General features: G+C 41.4%; 1 protein-coding gene across 1 annotated transcript in view; it reads right to left on the bottom strand.

Moving 5' to 3' along the window:
• The window catches only part of KLHDC4 (kelch domain containing 4), a 51,516-nt gene that overhangs the window by 10,446 nt on the left and 25,463 nt on the right, over nt 1-15,607 (bottom strand). Inside the window, exons 6-7 of the mRNA XM_045818447.1 lie at nt 4,013-4,105; nt 883-1,042 (exon numbers count right to left, since the gene is read on the bottom strand). Of these exons, the coding sequence (XP_045674403.1) occupies nt 883-1,042; nt 4,013-4,105 (253 nt within the window). The remainder of the gene's footprint in view (nt 1-882; nt 1,043-4,012; nt 4,106-15,607) is intronic.

The raw sequence follows: 15,607 nt of genomic DNA, 5'->3' as shown, positions 1-15,607 counted from the left end.
TTGGTCGAAATACATAAAAAAAAATGAGTGCCTAGCAGTATAGATATGAACGAATAGGTAATAAAACAAGTATAGTGAAATATCAACAGTGGAATCCAGGTGGGAAGATATGTAAGTATTTACTAATTCTTTCTAGTCAGTGAATGTTGGGAAAATTTTCAAAACTGGAAAAAAAAAAAGAAAGAAAAGCCCCAGGAGATACCAGTGCACCCTCTGGGGCTCAGCCCCGCCCACGAGTCAGTGAGGCTCGGGTGAGCCCGAGTGAGAGGGGGCTGGAGGGCAGGACGCTGTGAGCAGCACACGGTGTGGAGGCCTCAGCGCCGGAGACCCCCTAAGGGCTGTCCAACCTCCTGGCGTCTCTGGGCCGCACTGGAAGAAGAGTTATCTTGGGACGCACATTAAATACACAAACACTAACGAAAACTGATGAGGAAAGGAGAGGTTTTAAGTACATGTACGATTTTGTGTTGGGCCGCACTCACTTCCATCCTGGCCCCACGCAGCCTGCAGGCTGGACGCCCCTGCAACAGCACATGCACCCGAGGGACGTGCACAAGGACGCTCACGCCAGCAGGGGCACTGCTCGCAGGGAGAAAAGAAAAGGCCCATTCGCAGGAGAAGGGAGACACAAGTTGTGGTGTACTCTACAATGGAACGACATACAGCACGAGGCCCCCGCAACACGAGTTACTCATACTGCTGCATTTTTCAGGCATGTGCATTAGAACTAATGCGGCTAGAGTAGATTAACGCCATCTCTGTCCATCTCTAACTCAATAAAAAGAATCATTCATATGAAACTATATGCAGTAAGTTACTACTGGTGAAACTGAAAAGGCAGCAGACAGAAGTTACTGCACTTTCCGACACCCCACACCTTACCTGCTTCGAGTAGCCCCCGTAGACGACGATGCTGCCCTGGGGAGTGACGGACACCTGGCAGCCTGATCTGGGTGTGGGACCAGTCCCTGCTGGGGACAGCTTGCTCCACGTGAATGTGTCCAGGTTAAAGGCATACACGTCATTGTAATAGATGTAATCTCTGGTTATAATAAATAAAGTCACACAAACAAAAACACAGTGACATTAAAAAGCAGACCTAATTTAAAGTTAAGTTTTCCACCATTTGCTGTCAGTTTAATTAAAACTTAAATTCATGACAGGACTGAAAGCATCTGTGAGTTTGCATTTGAAGATAAAAATAATGCTAGACCATAGAAACATAGTCATTTGTCCGGATCTGAAAGTCTTTCTAATCTGAAAGTTATACCATACTTCCTTTATGTAGTTTATAAAATCACCATCTTGCAAATAATCACATCAGGTTACTATGCATGTGATTTTAAGTTTAACAATGAACTACAGACCTAAAGGAATTCTCAGCACAGAGATACCTACAGCTCGGCAAAGCGGCAAAGAGACCCTGGACTGGGTGGAGAAACGGGGCCAGGAAGGCCCGAAACTGAAAGACGCCCGAGGCTCAACTTCAACTCCATCAGCACAGGCAATAACCACCAGGACCTGGTTGAGACCTTCTAGGAAGCACCTCGGCCCTGATCTGTTTAATGCTCCTGGGACTCAAGTGACCAAGGACTCAAACTGCAGAGAAGGCCTCGCGGAGGGTGCCCCAGGTGCAGGGGAAGCAGCAGCTCTGCCCGACACATAGGAAGAATGTTGTGTCCAGACATGGGATTTTTACAGATGGCCACAGGCCTCAGGTCAAAATTATACCCACAAAGTAACAGACACTCTCCAGCTATTCAGAAGGGAGTGCTTAGAACTGACTTTCACAAGCCATGAAGGAAGCAAACAGCTCCAACCCAGTCTGAAGGAACCTCTGTCCTGTACACTGCACACTCTAACACTCCGAGACTGGGCTCCACAGCAGAAGGACCGCTACGCCTGCCCGTACCCTCGAACACCGCGCAAAGCACGGCCTCTGAAACAGAACAAGCCATCTGGTGGGCGACAGGAGACCTGAACTTTCCGACTGGCAGCATGGTCAAATACACCCTTTTGTGGGTAGAACACGGAGGCTTGTAGTTTTTAAAAGACGTCACCACATCCCACTGTTTCCTCAGATTTCCCACTGCAGATTTTCAGCAAAAATATACTATTCTGAACATACAGTAACTGTCAACTGTTCTTGGGTTTTTAAAAGTCAAACTCACCTGTTTAATATGGACAGTGATGACACAGCTATTTGTTCTAGTGCCTTCATCTTATTGCTGTGTTTGAAATACGTCATAAACGGTCATTTTAACCAAGGCAACAGACAATAATAGCTTTGGAAAAAAGTTCTGATTTTGAAATGGTTGCAAATTACAAGCACTTGTAAAACCTGATTTGCTTTATAACCTGGAGCACCAGGACGAGGGGCTGCCCTGCACGCTGTGGGTGCTGAATTAGTCTGCTGACAGAGCCATGAATCCCCATGTCTGTACAGATATTTCTTTGTATAAAAACGTTCCAGGAATAAATAAAAATGACCATCCCTTGGGTATTAATTTTTTAAAGTAGCCCAGACTCTCTTGTCCAAATGGCAACGACTAACCAAACTCCTCCTCGGCAGGAGGCAGACCTGGGGCAGCGAGCCGGGGCGAGAGCAGAGGACAGAACGTAAGACCCACTGAAATCCGCAATCTCTGGTTACGGCCAAGTTCTACTTCTTAGTAGTTCTCTTGGTTTCCTCAACTTCCACTTGAGATAATGAAACAGCTTTAAGAGAATGTGTAAAAACCACTTGGTAAACTGCATCACAAGACATTAAACTAAAGAGTGTTTACACCCAAGTCATGCCTTTAAGGATACAAAATCACTTCTTGTTTAATTTGAATTATACTTTTAAAACCCCACCCAAAAGCATTTAAGAATTTATATCTCTGTTTCTCAATTCATAAAAAATTCTTTATTCATGAAGAACATGGACATGTTAATGGAGCCAAGCTACACTACAATCCTCGGCTGGGGGAGTGGGGGTGGGAGACAATTACAACACTCACTCCTCGCTCACCAAACGCCTCCTTCTTCACGTGTGTGTGTGTGTGTGAGGGCTTCGTTCCATATGCCAGTCATTATCAAAAAAAATTGTGCAAATGGATCTATAACTCGACAAAGTGTCAATGGGGCCTCCACAACAACAAATTAATAAGTATGCTATTTTTTAAAGGAGAGAGGAGAGTGAAAATGAGGCACTCAGAGAAAGATAGCCATCCACCCTCTTTGTCAAGGTCATGGTCAGAGAAAAAGCACTGCAAACATGGCCTTCACCAGGCATTCGTCTAGGCCTTTACTACCCCAAATGCTACTGTATTACAATGGCTACAGGAATACCACTAACTTCTTCACCATATACCCTGATTTTCTAGACTACACTAAGGACATTCAAGAGGGTATCTGTACAGACAACAGGCTTAAGACAATCAGGGGCCCGCCAGGCTGGCCTGGGAAACCAGTGTGGTGCACACCAAGGTGACCATGACACTGGAGGAGAAGTGGAGGCCCCTCCTCAGACACCACGTAGAACACTAGCTAGCGCTGCCTTCCCCAGCAAGGGAGGGGCCCCCCAGCCAGCAGCATCAGCATCACCTACAAGTCAGCAGAAATGCAGATCCTCAGGCCCCAGGCCTTCTGAGTCGGAAACCTGAGGTGGGCTCAGCGGCCAGAGTTTTAACCAGCCCTCCAGGGGATCCTGAACCAGGCTCAAGTCTGAGAATCCTGTGTTAGAGAAGACTAACCACACCATCTGCAGGGCTTGGTGCAAAATAAAAATGTGCGGCCTGTTCAATGATGGTTAAGAATTTCAGGACAGTGGGAGCAGAACAGTAAACCAAGCCCAGGCCCTCCTACGTGTGGGGCCCTGGCTGGCTACTTCAGCTGCAAGCCCATGATGCTGGCACTGGTTTTAGAAGATGGGTAGCATTTTTCATGCGTATTCAGAATAATTCTTCCCACAAAAAGTCCATTCCTTACTGCTCCAGGAAAGAAAACTCTTCCTGCTGTTGGCACCAACCTTGCACTCTCATGGAAGCCACCAAAAACGATTAACTGTCTCTTCCAGGCGACCATCCGATGTCCACTCCGACCTGAAGGGCCTCCTGGGGATCTAAAGTTAAAAAAAACAACAACAAAAGACCACGTTTTAGACCGATTTCTGTTTTGCAAGCACTTACTGAGTATCATTTAATTTGACCAGGAGCTTTTGCAGACTTCAACGAGCTCCTCAAAAATGCTGAAGGCATGAACCCCAACACTGACAGGTTTTCTGTAATAGAGAGGAATGTTCGTGGTGTCTTATCTGCTTACAAACACATCTGTGATGAAAATAAGAAACAAACCTAGCCGACCTCTAGGGACATATTTTTGAAAGGAGTGGGACCTCCTCAAGCACAGCCTCCAGTAGGCCCTTCAGGAGTCATCCAGGAGAAGGCGTTGTTATCACAGATGACAGGGACACGTGTGTCACTGCCCCAGAAGACCTTCCCACGGGACAGGCGCGGAGGTGGGAGGCCGAGTGCTGACGGCCCTGACTCTCCGCAGGCTTAAGCTGACGCAGGTGTTCGTGTCAGTTTTTAACAAAAAATGTTTAAAAAGTAAAATAAAAATTAAAAACTTTTAAATGGATAAAAGCTTACAAAATAAGGATATAAAGAAAGAAAATGTATTCGTACAACTATACGACATGTCTGTGTTTCATACATGCAGTGCAGCCTGAGTGTCCAGTGTCTACAGAGCCCGCAGCGGTGTGGTGCACAGCAATGCCCAAGGCCTTCTCCTCACTCACCACTCACTCACCGACTCACCCAGAGCAACTTCCAGTCCTGCAAGCTGTTTTCATGGTAAGCACCCTATACTGGTGCACCGTTTTTTATCTCTTGTACTGTATTTTTTACTGTACATTTTCATTGTTCATCGCTTACAGTACTTGGTACAGTAACATGATGTACGAGCTTGCAGCCCAGGAGCAACAGACTGGATTACACAGCCTAGGGGCGCAGCGGGCCGTGCCATCCAGGTTTACAGAAGCGCACTCTGTGACGCTTGCGCAGTGACAGAGTCACCTAATGACACATTCCTCAGTACACATGCCCGTCAGTAAACACTGCATACCTGCAGATGAGTTCTTAAAAAGTTCTTCAGAGAAATGGAATACACATCAGAAACATAAAGAGCATCGAAGAGGTAAAAATAATAAAATTTTTTACCTAATTGATCTAAAAGATAACAACTTGTTTAAAATAATAGAGAATATATTTCATTATGTATACTTATATGTAAGTAAAATGAATGACAGCAATGATACAAAGGAGAGAGGTAAGGAATTAGAATGATTTTTTACAATAAAGTACTCATATCACTCATGAAGTCATTTAGTGTTATTTGAAAGTGTACTTGGATTAATTGTAAATGTCAGGCAACCACTAAAAAACAGTATAACTCATATGCTAAGAGAGAAAATATAATCATATGAAATGCATAATTAAAACCACAAAAGGCAAAAAGAGTGAAAGAAAAACATAACAAATATCAAAGCAAAAAATAGAAAGCAATAATGAATGTAATAAAAATGAGGCCAACTGTAGCATATCAATGATCTAAATGCATGAATTAAAAGTCACAGATTGTCAGAGTGGATCAAAACACAGGAGCCACAATATGTTGTCTACAAGAAACCCACGTTAGAGGCACATACAGATTTAAAGTAAGTGGATGCTGAGGACCATGCTAACAGTAATCAAAGGAGAGCAAGAGTAGCTAAATTCATTTCAGACAGAACAGACTTAAAAACAAAGAAAGTTATGAGGGATTTTTTTTTTAAAGATTTTATTCATCCATTTTTAGGGAGGGAAGGGAGGGGGGAGAGGGAGGGAGGGAGGGAGGGAGGGAGAGAGAGAGAGAGAGAGAGAGAGAGAGAGAGAGAACATCAATGTGCGGTTGCTGGGGGTTATGGCCTGCAACCCAGGAATGTACCCTGGCTGGGAATAGAACCTGGGACACTTTAGTTCCCAGCCCGCGCTCAATCCACTGAGCTACGCCAGCCAGGGCTATGCGGGATTTTTTAAAAGACATTACATAATTGTAAAGGAAAACTGTAAAAATTCTCTAAAAAGATGTAACAATTCTTAACACATGTGCACCTAATGACAAAGTGCCCAAACTATGTGAGGTAAAACTAATAGAATACCAATAAAAGACAGATGAATTCACTATCATAGTTGGAGAAATTAATGTCTTTCTCTAAAAAATGGACAGATACAGCAGGGAGAAATCAGTAAGAACATAGTTGGACTCAACTAACTCAATCAACTGGATATAACTGACACCTATAGACTACTTCATCCAAAGATAGCAGAATATACTTTTTTCTCAAGTTCACATAGAACACTCACAAAGACAGATCATGATCTGGGCCAGAAAACACACTTTAATGAATTTTAAAAAACAAAAATCAGCCCCGGCTGGGGTAGCTCAGTGGATTGAGTGCTGTCCTGCAAACCAAAGGGTTGACAGTTTGGTTCGAAGCCAGGGCACATGCGTGGGATGTGTGACAGACAACCACACATGGGTGTTCCTCTCCGTTTCTTTCTCCCTCCCTTCCCCCCTCTCTAAAAATAAGTAAAAACTTTAAAAAATAAAAATAAAAATAAAAATCAAAGTCTGCTTTGGAATTAAACTAGAGCACAGTGGAATTAAACTAGAAATCAGTAACAGAAAGATAACTGAAAAATCCCAAAATATGCAGATATTAAACAACATACTTCTAAATAACACATGGATCCAAGGAGAAATTTTAAAATATTTTGAACTGAATGAAAATGAAAACTACTTATCAAAATTTGAGGGATGCAGAGAAAACAGTGCTAAGAAGTAAATTTATAGGATTGAATGCACATATTAGAAAAGGAGAAAGATCAAAAATCAATAATCTAAATTTCTACCTTGGGGAAGTGAAAAAAGGGAAATCAAATCTAAAGTAAGCAGATGAAAATAAGTAACAAGAAACAAGCCAGAAATTAATGAAATTGAAAACAGAAAAGCAACAGAGAAAAATCAACAAAACCAAAATCTGGTTCTTCAGAAAGATCAATAAAATTGACAACCCTCTAATGAAGCTAAGAGAACATGAACACACAAATGACTAACACCAGAAATGAAAGTAGAAACATCACATACCACATGGAAATCAAAACAATAAAGGAACAGTATGAACAACTCCATGCCCACAAATCTGATTACCCAGATGAAATGGACCAATTCCGTAAAAGATAATTTGCCAAAACCCACGCAAGAAGAAACAGATGATCTTAAGAAGCCTGTATCTATTAAAGAAATGGAATCAATAATTAATAACCTTCAAAAACAGACAGCACCAGGCCCAAATGGCTTTGCTGGAGAATTCTAACAAACACGGAAGGAAATCATAGCAATCCTCCATTATGTCTTCCAGAGAGTCGTTCCTATCCTCTGTCCAGTGCTATCCTAATACCAAAACCAGACAAAAACAACACAAGAAGACTACATACCAATGCCTCCAGCAAACATAGATGCAAAAATCCTCAATGAAATACTAGCAAAATAAATCTGAAAAGTACAAAAATATGATGACCAAGTGGGATTTATGCTGGGTATGCCAGGCCGGTTCAACATTCAAAAATCAATTAATATAATCCACCACATCAGCAGAGTAAAAAGAGAAATCGCATGACAATAAAGAAAAAGCCATTTAACAAAGCATCTATTCATGATAAAAAAAACAAACAAAAAAACCTCAGTAAACTAGGAACAGAGAACATTCTGAACTTGACAAAGAACTACCAAAAAAAATAATCTACAGCTAATACCACACTTGATAATTAAAAACTCAAAGCTGCCCCGTCTAGGACGAACCCTTTCACCACTCCTTTTTGGTACTGTATTGGAAGTCCTTGCTAATGCAGTAAGGCAAGAAAAGTCTACAGAATTTATACCTACTGAGAAGGAAGATACAAAACTATCTTTGTTACTAAATGGCATATTCATCTATGCATGGGTTGGCCAAAAAGTTAGTTTGCTTTTTTCTATTAAGACAGCTCTAGTAGCACTTGTCTTTAACTTCATTTGAAACAATTTTGTTGGATTGTAATGTGACAGCTGTCATATCAGCATGCATTTAAAAAACTTATCAAAATTGGTGAATTTTTGTGTAGCCATTTTAACATTGAAGGTGGAAGAAAATACGCAACATTTTCAGCATATTATGCTTTATTATTCCAAAAAAGGTAAAAAAAATGCAACTGAAATGCAAAAAAAAAGATTTGTGCAGTGTATGGAGAAGGTGCTGTGACTGATCAAACGTGTCAAAAGTGGTTTGTGAAATTTCATGCTAGAGATTTCTCAGTGGATGATGTGATGCTCCATGGTCAGGTAGACCAGCTGAAGTCGACAGTGATCAAATCAAATCAAAGATATTAACTGAGAACAATAAATGTTATACCAGGTGGAAGATAGCCAACACACTCAAAATATCCAAATCAATAAAGTTATTGGTGAAAATGAAAATTCTATCTTTTACTTTATAGGGAAAAAAACAACCACCCATACAGACTTTCTGGCTAACCCAAAAAGAAATTCAGAAGAGTTGAAAAGAAAACTCCTAGAACTAATAAGCAATTATAGCAAAATTGTAGGCAACAAAGTTAATATACAAAAGTCAATTGTTTACTTACAAACCGACAGTGAACAAGTGAAATTTGAAATTAAAACAATAGCATTTACATTAACACCCTAAAATAAAATACACTGGTATAAACCTAACAAAACATGTACAAGATCTATGTAGGGAAAACTACCAAATTCTGACAAACTCAAAAAGAACTAAATACATGGATGAACACTCTGTGTTTGTGGAGAGGAAGACATTAACTGTCAAGATGTCAGTTCTTCCTAATTTGATCTCTAAATTCAATGTAATCTCCATCGAAATCCCAGCAAACTATTTTATGAATACCAACATACTGATTCCAAAGTTTACAAGGAGAAGCAAAAGCCCCAAAATAGCCAACACAATATTAAAGGAGAACAAAGTGGAAGACTAACACAACCTGAGTTCAAAAACACTCAAGACAGTGCGGTTTTGGTGGAAGAATAAACAAACAGATCAACAGAACAGAACAGACAGCACAGGAATAGACCCCGGTAAATGCAGTCAACTGATCTTTGACAAAGGAGCAAAGGCAGTCTCTTCAACAGACGGTGCTGGACCAACTGGACATTCACAAGCAAAATAATGAAGCATAACACAGATCTTACACTCTTAACAAAAATTTATCCAAAATGGGTCACAGACCTAAATGTAAAATAACTGATAGGCTGAACTTCATTAAAATTTTAATCTGCTGTGCAAAAGACAGTATCAAGCAAATTAGACAAGAAGCCTGGGGAAAAATATTTGCAGAAGACACGTCTGATAAAAGAATGTTATGCCAAATATGCAAACAACACTTCAAACTCAAAAACAAGAAAACAAACAACCTGATAAACAGATTCTTTCTATGCTGGGATCAACCCCCACGGCCCAGGCACCTCTGCTCACCCCATTTGACTGGCTGCTCTCTAGGCCTGGGTCTCCCACCTACAGAACCCCACTGTCAAGTCCTGTGTCCCCCAAAGACCTCAACGACTCCAGGCTGCAAGGAATGGTTACAGCCCAAACCACAGGACACACCATTCTATACAGCTGCCATCAAAACCAAGTGCCCTAAAGAATACATGAGCATGCAGACTGTCACAGTAAAAAGGGAGCTTGAGCTGCCCAATCTAAGTATCTCCTCCTCATCAACTTTCAGATGAACAGTTCATCACACCGCACTACGAGGCACCCCGCTCAGGGCCTTCCCTTATTCCAACCCAGACCAAAATCCCTTCCTCGAATGCTTGATCATACTGGTCTCTCTCCCACCAATGCCCTGAATTTATTAACATCTCTCAATGTGTCACTCAAAATGACCACTGGGCTCACCATGAAAAGCCAGCCAAAAGTCACTGATACCTATTCAACCTTTAGCATTGGCCTCTGGGTAGTCTCATCGTACGTCCATGCCTACCAGAACTACAGCTCCAAATCCCTGTCTTCTATGAGCAAGGGCAGCTTTTTTTTTTAAGTCATATTTCTTAATCCTGTTTTTATATGCAATTGACATGAAAAATTTATCCCACTTCAAAATCTTTTAAATTTTAGCCTTTTATTGATAGCGTATTTGTAGTTAGTCTATTAACCGTATCTGAAAGTATTCTTTAAATTTTTTTTAAGATTTTATTTATTTATTTTTAGAGAGGGAAGGGGGAGAGAGAGAGACAGAGAGAGGGAGAGAGAGAAACATCAATGTACAGTTGCTGGGGGTCATGGCCTGCAACCCAAGAATGTACCCTGACTGGGAATCGAATCTGCGACACTTTGGTTCGTAGCCCATGCTCAATCCACTGAGCTACGCCAGCCAGGGCTTAAAAGTATTCTTTAAATTTTTAAGAATTTTTCAATTACAGTTGACAGTCAATATTGTATCAGTATTAGTTTCCGGTGTACAGCATAGCAGTCATTTACAGAACTTAGGAAGTGATCCCCCCGGTAAGTCCAGCATCCCTCGGACTGACACCATAGTGTTGTCACGGTACTATTGACTACACTCCCCAAGCTGTGCTGTACCTCCCCGTGACCATTTTGTAACTGCCCATTTCCCTCCTAACCCCTTTCACCCTTTTCACACAGCTCCCCCAACCTCCCTCCCACCTGGAAACCACCAGTTTGTCATCTTACTGATGAGTCCATTTCTGTTGTGTTTGTTCATTTATTTTGTTTCTTAGGTTCCATGTATAAGTGAAATCATATATTTGTCTTTGTCTGACTTCACTCAGCACAATACCCTCTACATCCATCCATGTTGTTGCAAATGGTAGATTTCATTCTTTCTATGGCTGAGTAATGGTGCATTGTATATACGTACCACTTCTTTACCCTATCGTCTATCAATGAACACAGGTTGCTTCCATACCTTGGCTATTGTAAATAATGTTGCAATGAACAGAGGGATGCATATATCTTTTCAAACTTGCATTTTGGATTTCTTCATATAAATACCTAGAAGTGGGAGTGCTGGGTCACATGACAGTTCTATTTTTAATTTTTTGAGCAACTTCCACACTGTTCCCATAGAGGCTGTATCAATTTGTAAACCCACCAACAGTGCATGAAAGTTCCCTTTTCTCCACATCCTCTTAAAACACTTGTCTGTTGATTTTTTGACAATAGCTATTGTGACAGGTGGGAGGTAATATTCATTGTGGTTTTAATTTGCATTTCTCTAATGATGAATGATGTTGAGGATCTTTTTATATGTCTATTGGCCATCTGTATGTCCTCTTTGAAAAAATGTCTCTTCAGGTTCTCTACCCATTTTTAAATCAGATTATTTGTCTTTTTAGTGTTAAGCTGTATGAGTTCCTTATATTTTTTGGATATGAACCCCAATCAGGTATATCACTAGTAAATTATCTTCTCTTAGTCTGTAGGTTTTTGTTTTATTGTTGATGGTTTTCTTTGCTGTGCAGAAACATTTTAGTTTGATATATTTCCACTTATTTTTTTCTTTTGTTTTTCTTGCCTAAGGAGACATATCCAAAAAAATATTACTAAGAGCAATGTTACAGAGTTCACTGCCTACGTTTTCCTCTAGGAGTTTTATGGTTTCAGGTCTCACACTCGAGTCCATCCATCCATTTTGGGTTTATTCTTGTACATCTCATAAGGAAGTAGTCTAGCTTTTTTTCTTTTTTGCATGTATCTGTTCAGTTTTTCTGACACCACTTATTGAAGAGACTGTCTTTTTCCCACTGTATATTCTTGCCTTTTTTGTCATAGATTAATTGACCATATTGGCATGGGTTTATTTCTGGGCTCTGTTCTGTTCCACTGATCTATGTGTCTGTTTTCATGCCACTGCCATGCTGTGTTGATTACTTATCTTGCAGTATAGTTTGGTTGTAATATCTCCTACTTCTTCTTTCTCAAGATTGCTTTAGCTATTTGGGGTCATTTGTGGTTTCATATAAATTTTAGGAGAGGGAGAGGAAGAAAGGGGGGAGAGGGGATGGGGAGAGGGAAGGGGAAACATCGGTGTGCTGTTCCACTTCTTTATGCATTCATTGGTTGACTTTTTTTAAATTATTTTTATTGTTTAAACGTGTTATTTATTTTTAGAGAGTGGAAGGGAAGGAAAGAGAAAGAGAAACATCAATGTATGGTTGCCCCTCACGTGTTCCCTACTGGGGACCTGGCCTGCAACTCAGGCATGTGCCCTGACTGGGAATCGAATCAGCAACTCTTTGGTTCACAGGCCCATGCTCAATCCACTGAGCCACACCAGCCAAGGCCTTTGGTTGATTCGTGTATGCGCCCTGACTGGGGTTCAAACCCACAACCCTAGCATACTAGGACACTGCCCTAACCAACTAAACTACCTGGCCAGGGAAGTATGAATATTTTAATGATGTTAGTTCTTTCTATCCATGAGCACAGTATATGCTTCCATCTGTATCTTCTTCAATTTATTTCTTCAATATCTTACAGTTTTCTGAGTATAGATCTTTTACCTCCCTGGTTAAATTTGTTCTTAGGTATTATTGATACAATTATAAATGAGGTTTTCTTAATTTCTCTGACAGTTTTGTGTATAATAATGCAGCCAATTTCTGAATATTAATTTTGTATCCCATTACTTTATTGAATCCAGTAATCAGTTCTACTAGCTTTTGACAGACTCTTTGGGGTTCTAAATATTATATCATGTCATCTGCAAATAATTACAGTTTTACTTCCTCCTTTCTAATCGGGATGCCTTTTATTTCTTTTTCTTGTCTGACTGCTGTGACCAGAACTTCCAATATTATGTTGAATAAAAATGGTAAAAGTGAACAAGCTTGTCTTGTTCCTGATCCTAAAACACTTTCAGCTTTTCACTGCTGAGTATGATGGTAGCTGCAGGTTTGTCTGTAGCCTTTACCATGTTGTTCCCTCCATTTCCACTTTGCTCGGAGTCATCATCAATGCACGGATTTTACAAAATCCACTTCTGGATGACCTCTGGCTAACAAATACCTCTTGCTAGATTTGGTCCACAGGATAATTTTGGATGCTGAATTTGTCAACAACATATTTGCTTTCCTACAAATTTAGTAAGTGTATTTTCTATTCAAATTCATGATAAAAATGCCAAATGAACAAGGCTTGGAAGGAGAGCCTGTGGGTGCCATGATACCACCACTGCAGGTTCACACCATCTCCAGGCACTGGCCTCGACAGGCCCTTTGTGCGGCGGGAAAGAGCCCTCCTGGACGCTGGCCCCACTCCCCAGACTGAAATGGATAGCATGACACCTCCATCTCCTCTGTGCTGGGTGCTAAGGGAACGAGCCACACCACACAATTGCACAACAGAGAAGCTGAGGAGAAGCCACATGTGCTGGACAAGAAGCAACCCCTCCTTTTAACAAGTTCTTTGATGTAATGCTTAAGTAGTACAACCTGGGGAACAATTCGACAACTAGGATGGTCCAACTCTACTTCAAAACCACTATTCAGGAGAGCCAAATGCTACCAATGTTAGTCCAGTAACGGAGAACCTGAAGGCCCAGAGACCTATGGAAAGTGTCAACAAGCTGTCATCTTTAAATGACTCCCAGTGGCTGAGATGCACCAGGATAAGGGCTTTCTGCCCACAGACCTTATGGGTGTTTTGTTCCCTGGTGATCCAGGCACGAAGGACTTAATTTACTATTGTTAGCAGCAGCCAAGTACCACTCTGCTTTGTAACCAAAATGGGCAAGTTTTCCATAAAAAGACTTCACATACCCCTTCAGAAAAATTAAGCTACCCCGAAAAAAGCCTGTTTATATCTGAATCTCCAACAGGCACTTTTCAACTGCCATCACTCCTAAATATGGAGTCTTAAAAAATCCCCATGTTGTATGCAGCCAGATCTACACGCAGCACAAAAATACATGTGTGATGCTGTGGGAGTGCACGCTTTCACCGCGGCTGAGTTGTGTGCGGAACGAATTCCGATAGGGCAAGGTGCCCCTCGGTGTCACCCCAGCCCCTTCTAACGGGCCACTGTGGCGACATTTACAGGAAATACACGAGCATCGAGTAGCTCCATGGGATTAGAGTACAAACAGAGTGTTAAGCACTTGGCACATAAATGTTTCCCTGAGGTATTTCAAAGTTTCCGCCTTCCAGAATTACATGCTAGCGTACCAGGAAGCCCTGGGACATTTACTGAGCAAAGGAACAATTTATTTCATAAAACCTGAGTCAACATCACACAGGCCCACCCGACAGGAAATTCTGTCTAGTGGCTCATCTTTGACCAGAAAAGGCCCCTTTAAAAACTGGTAACAGCCTGGCCCAAGCAGGAACTGCATGCAAAAAGCGTCATTCTTTTCATCTCAGTGTCCCTTTGGCCTTTGGCCCCACTTCTCCAAGTATCAAATCAATCAAATAGTGAATCTGAGGCTTAGTAAGTACAGGGTATTGTATCACCTTGTATGGAACAACTAACAGCAGTCTCTAGAATCTAGGTAGCCTAAAAAACTGTTCTTGTTTTATTTTTTAACTGTTACCACTCATAAGAAAACTCCTATTTGTGGAGAGTTTATTCTGCGCTATGTGCATTCATTCCTCACAATAAATGCACGGTGCTGCCATTATGTTTACTCCCGTTTTACAACTGAGAAAACCAAGACTTAGGAGTCAAGAAACACACTAAGCTAGTCAGTGGCAGAGCCAGAATTTAAATCGAGGCAATCTGGCCCCAGAACCTGCACTTTCAACAACCGATTAATTCGACACTAAACTACACCAAATGGAGCCAGAGATATTGTACTAAAGAAATCTAGGCCCCAAAAATGACCACTCACCCTAACGACAATCTTCAATTTCATACATACTTTGCATTACCCCTTAATTTTCCCACAAATCAGTCGCTCTCTACCTGTTGGTCTTCCCTCCCCCCCACACAAGCGCACCACATCAAAACAGTCACTGATGGCAGCGAAGGAGCAGGGGGTCAACACAGGCTTCCACTCCCTCCCCAGGGTCTCCTGGCTTCACTCCCAGGGGCTGCATGGCTGTCATTAAAACTTGCCTGACTATGAAGTCCAGTCAAACCACAAGGCCAACCAGCTCACTGGAGAAGTCGGATCGCAAAGTATGTGTGTCTCTATTTTCACATGCATGTTTCACACCCCAAGATTCATATACTTCACAATTATGGGGCGTGGTCTGATTTCAGCTAACGCGTTACTGCCTTTTGCAACAGGATTATAAAAAGAGCTCTGAATCATTTTGCTAATAATTCTCGTCTAGGATGCCAACTTTTCTCAGACACAGCTTTCAGATACACACACTAAGTGGGTTCGGCTAAAGACCGCACAAACACTGGTTCCTTTCCCAAATCAAGAGAAAATAGTGCATGCGTGCCCGTGGTGCACACGCTTGTACAGTATATTTTTCATTCAATCAATTTGCATTGATCAGGTACTTAGTGCTTCAATGCATATAAAAACGTATTAGCTGT

This window comes from Phyllostomus hastatus, unplaced genomic scaffold (genome assembly GCF_019186645.2).
Source record: "Phyllostomus hastatus isolate PE091 unplaced genomic scaffold, TTU_PhHast_1.1 phas_scaffold_345, whole genome shotgun sequence".
Classification (NCBI taxonomy): domain Eukaryota; kingdom Metazoa; phylum Chordata; class Mammalia; order Chiroptera; family Phyllostomidae; genus Phyllostomus; species Phyllostomus hastatus.
The sequence above is the reverse complement of the archived record's forward strand: the minus strand, read 5'-3'. Positions and strand labels throughout refer to the sequence as shown.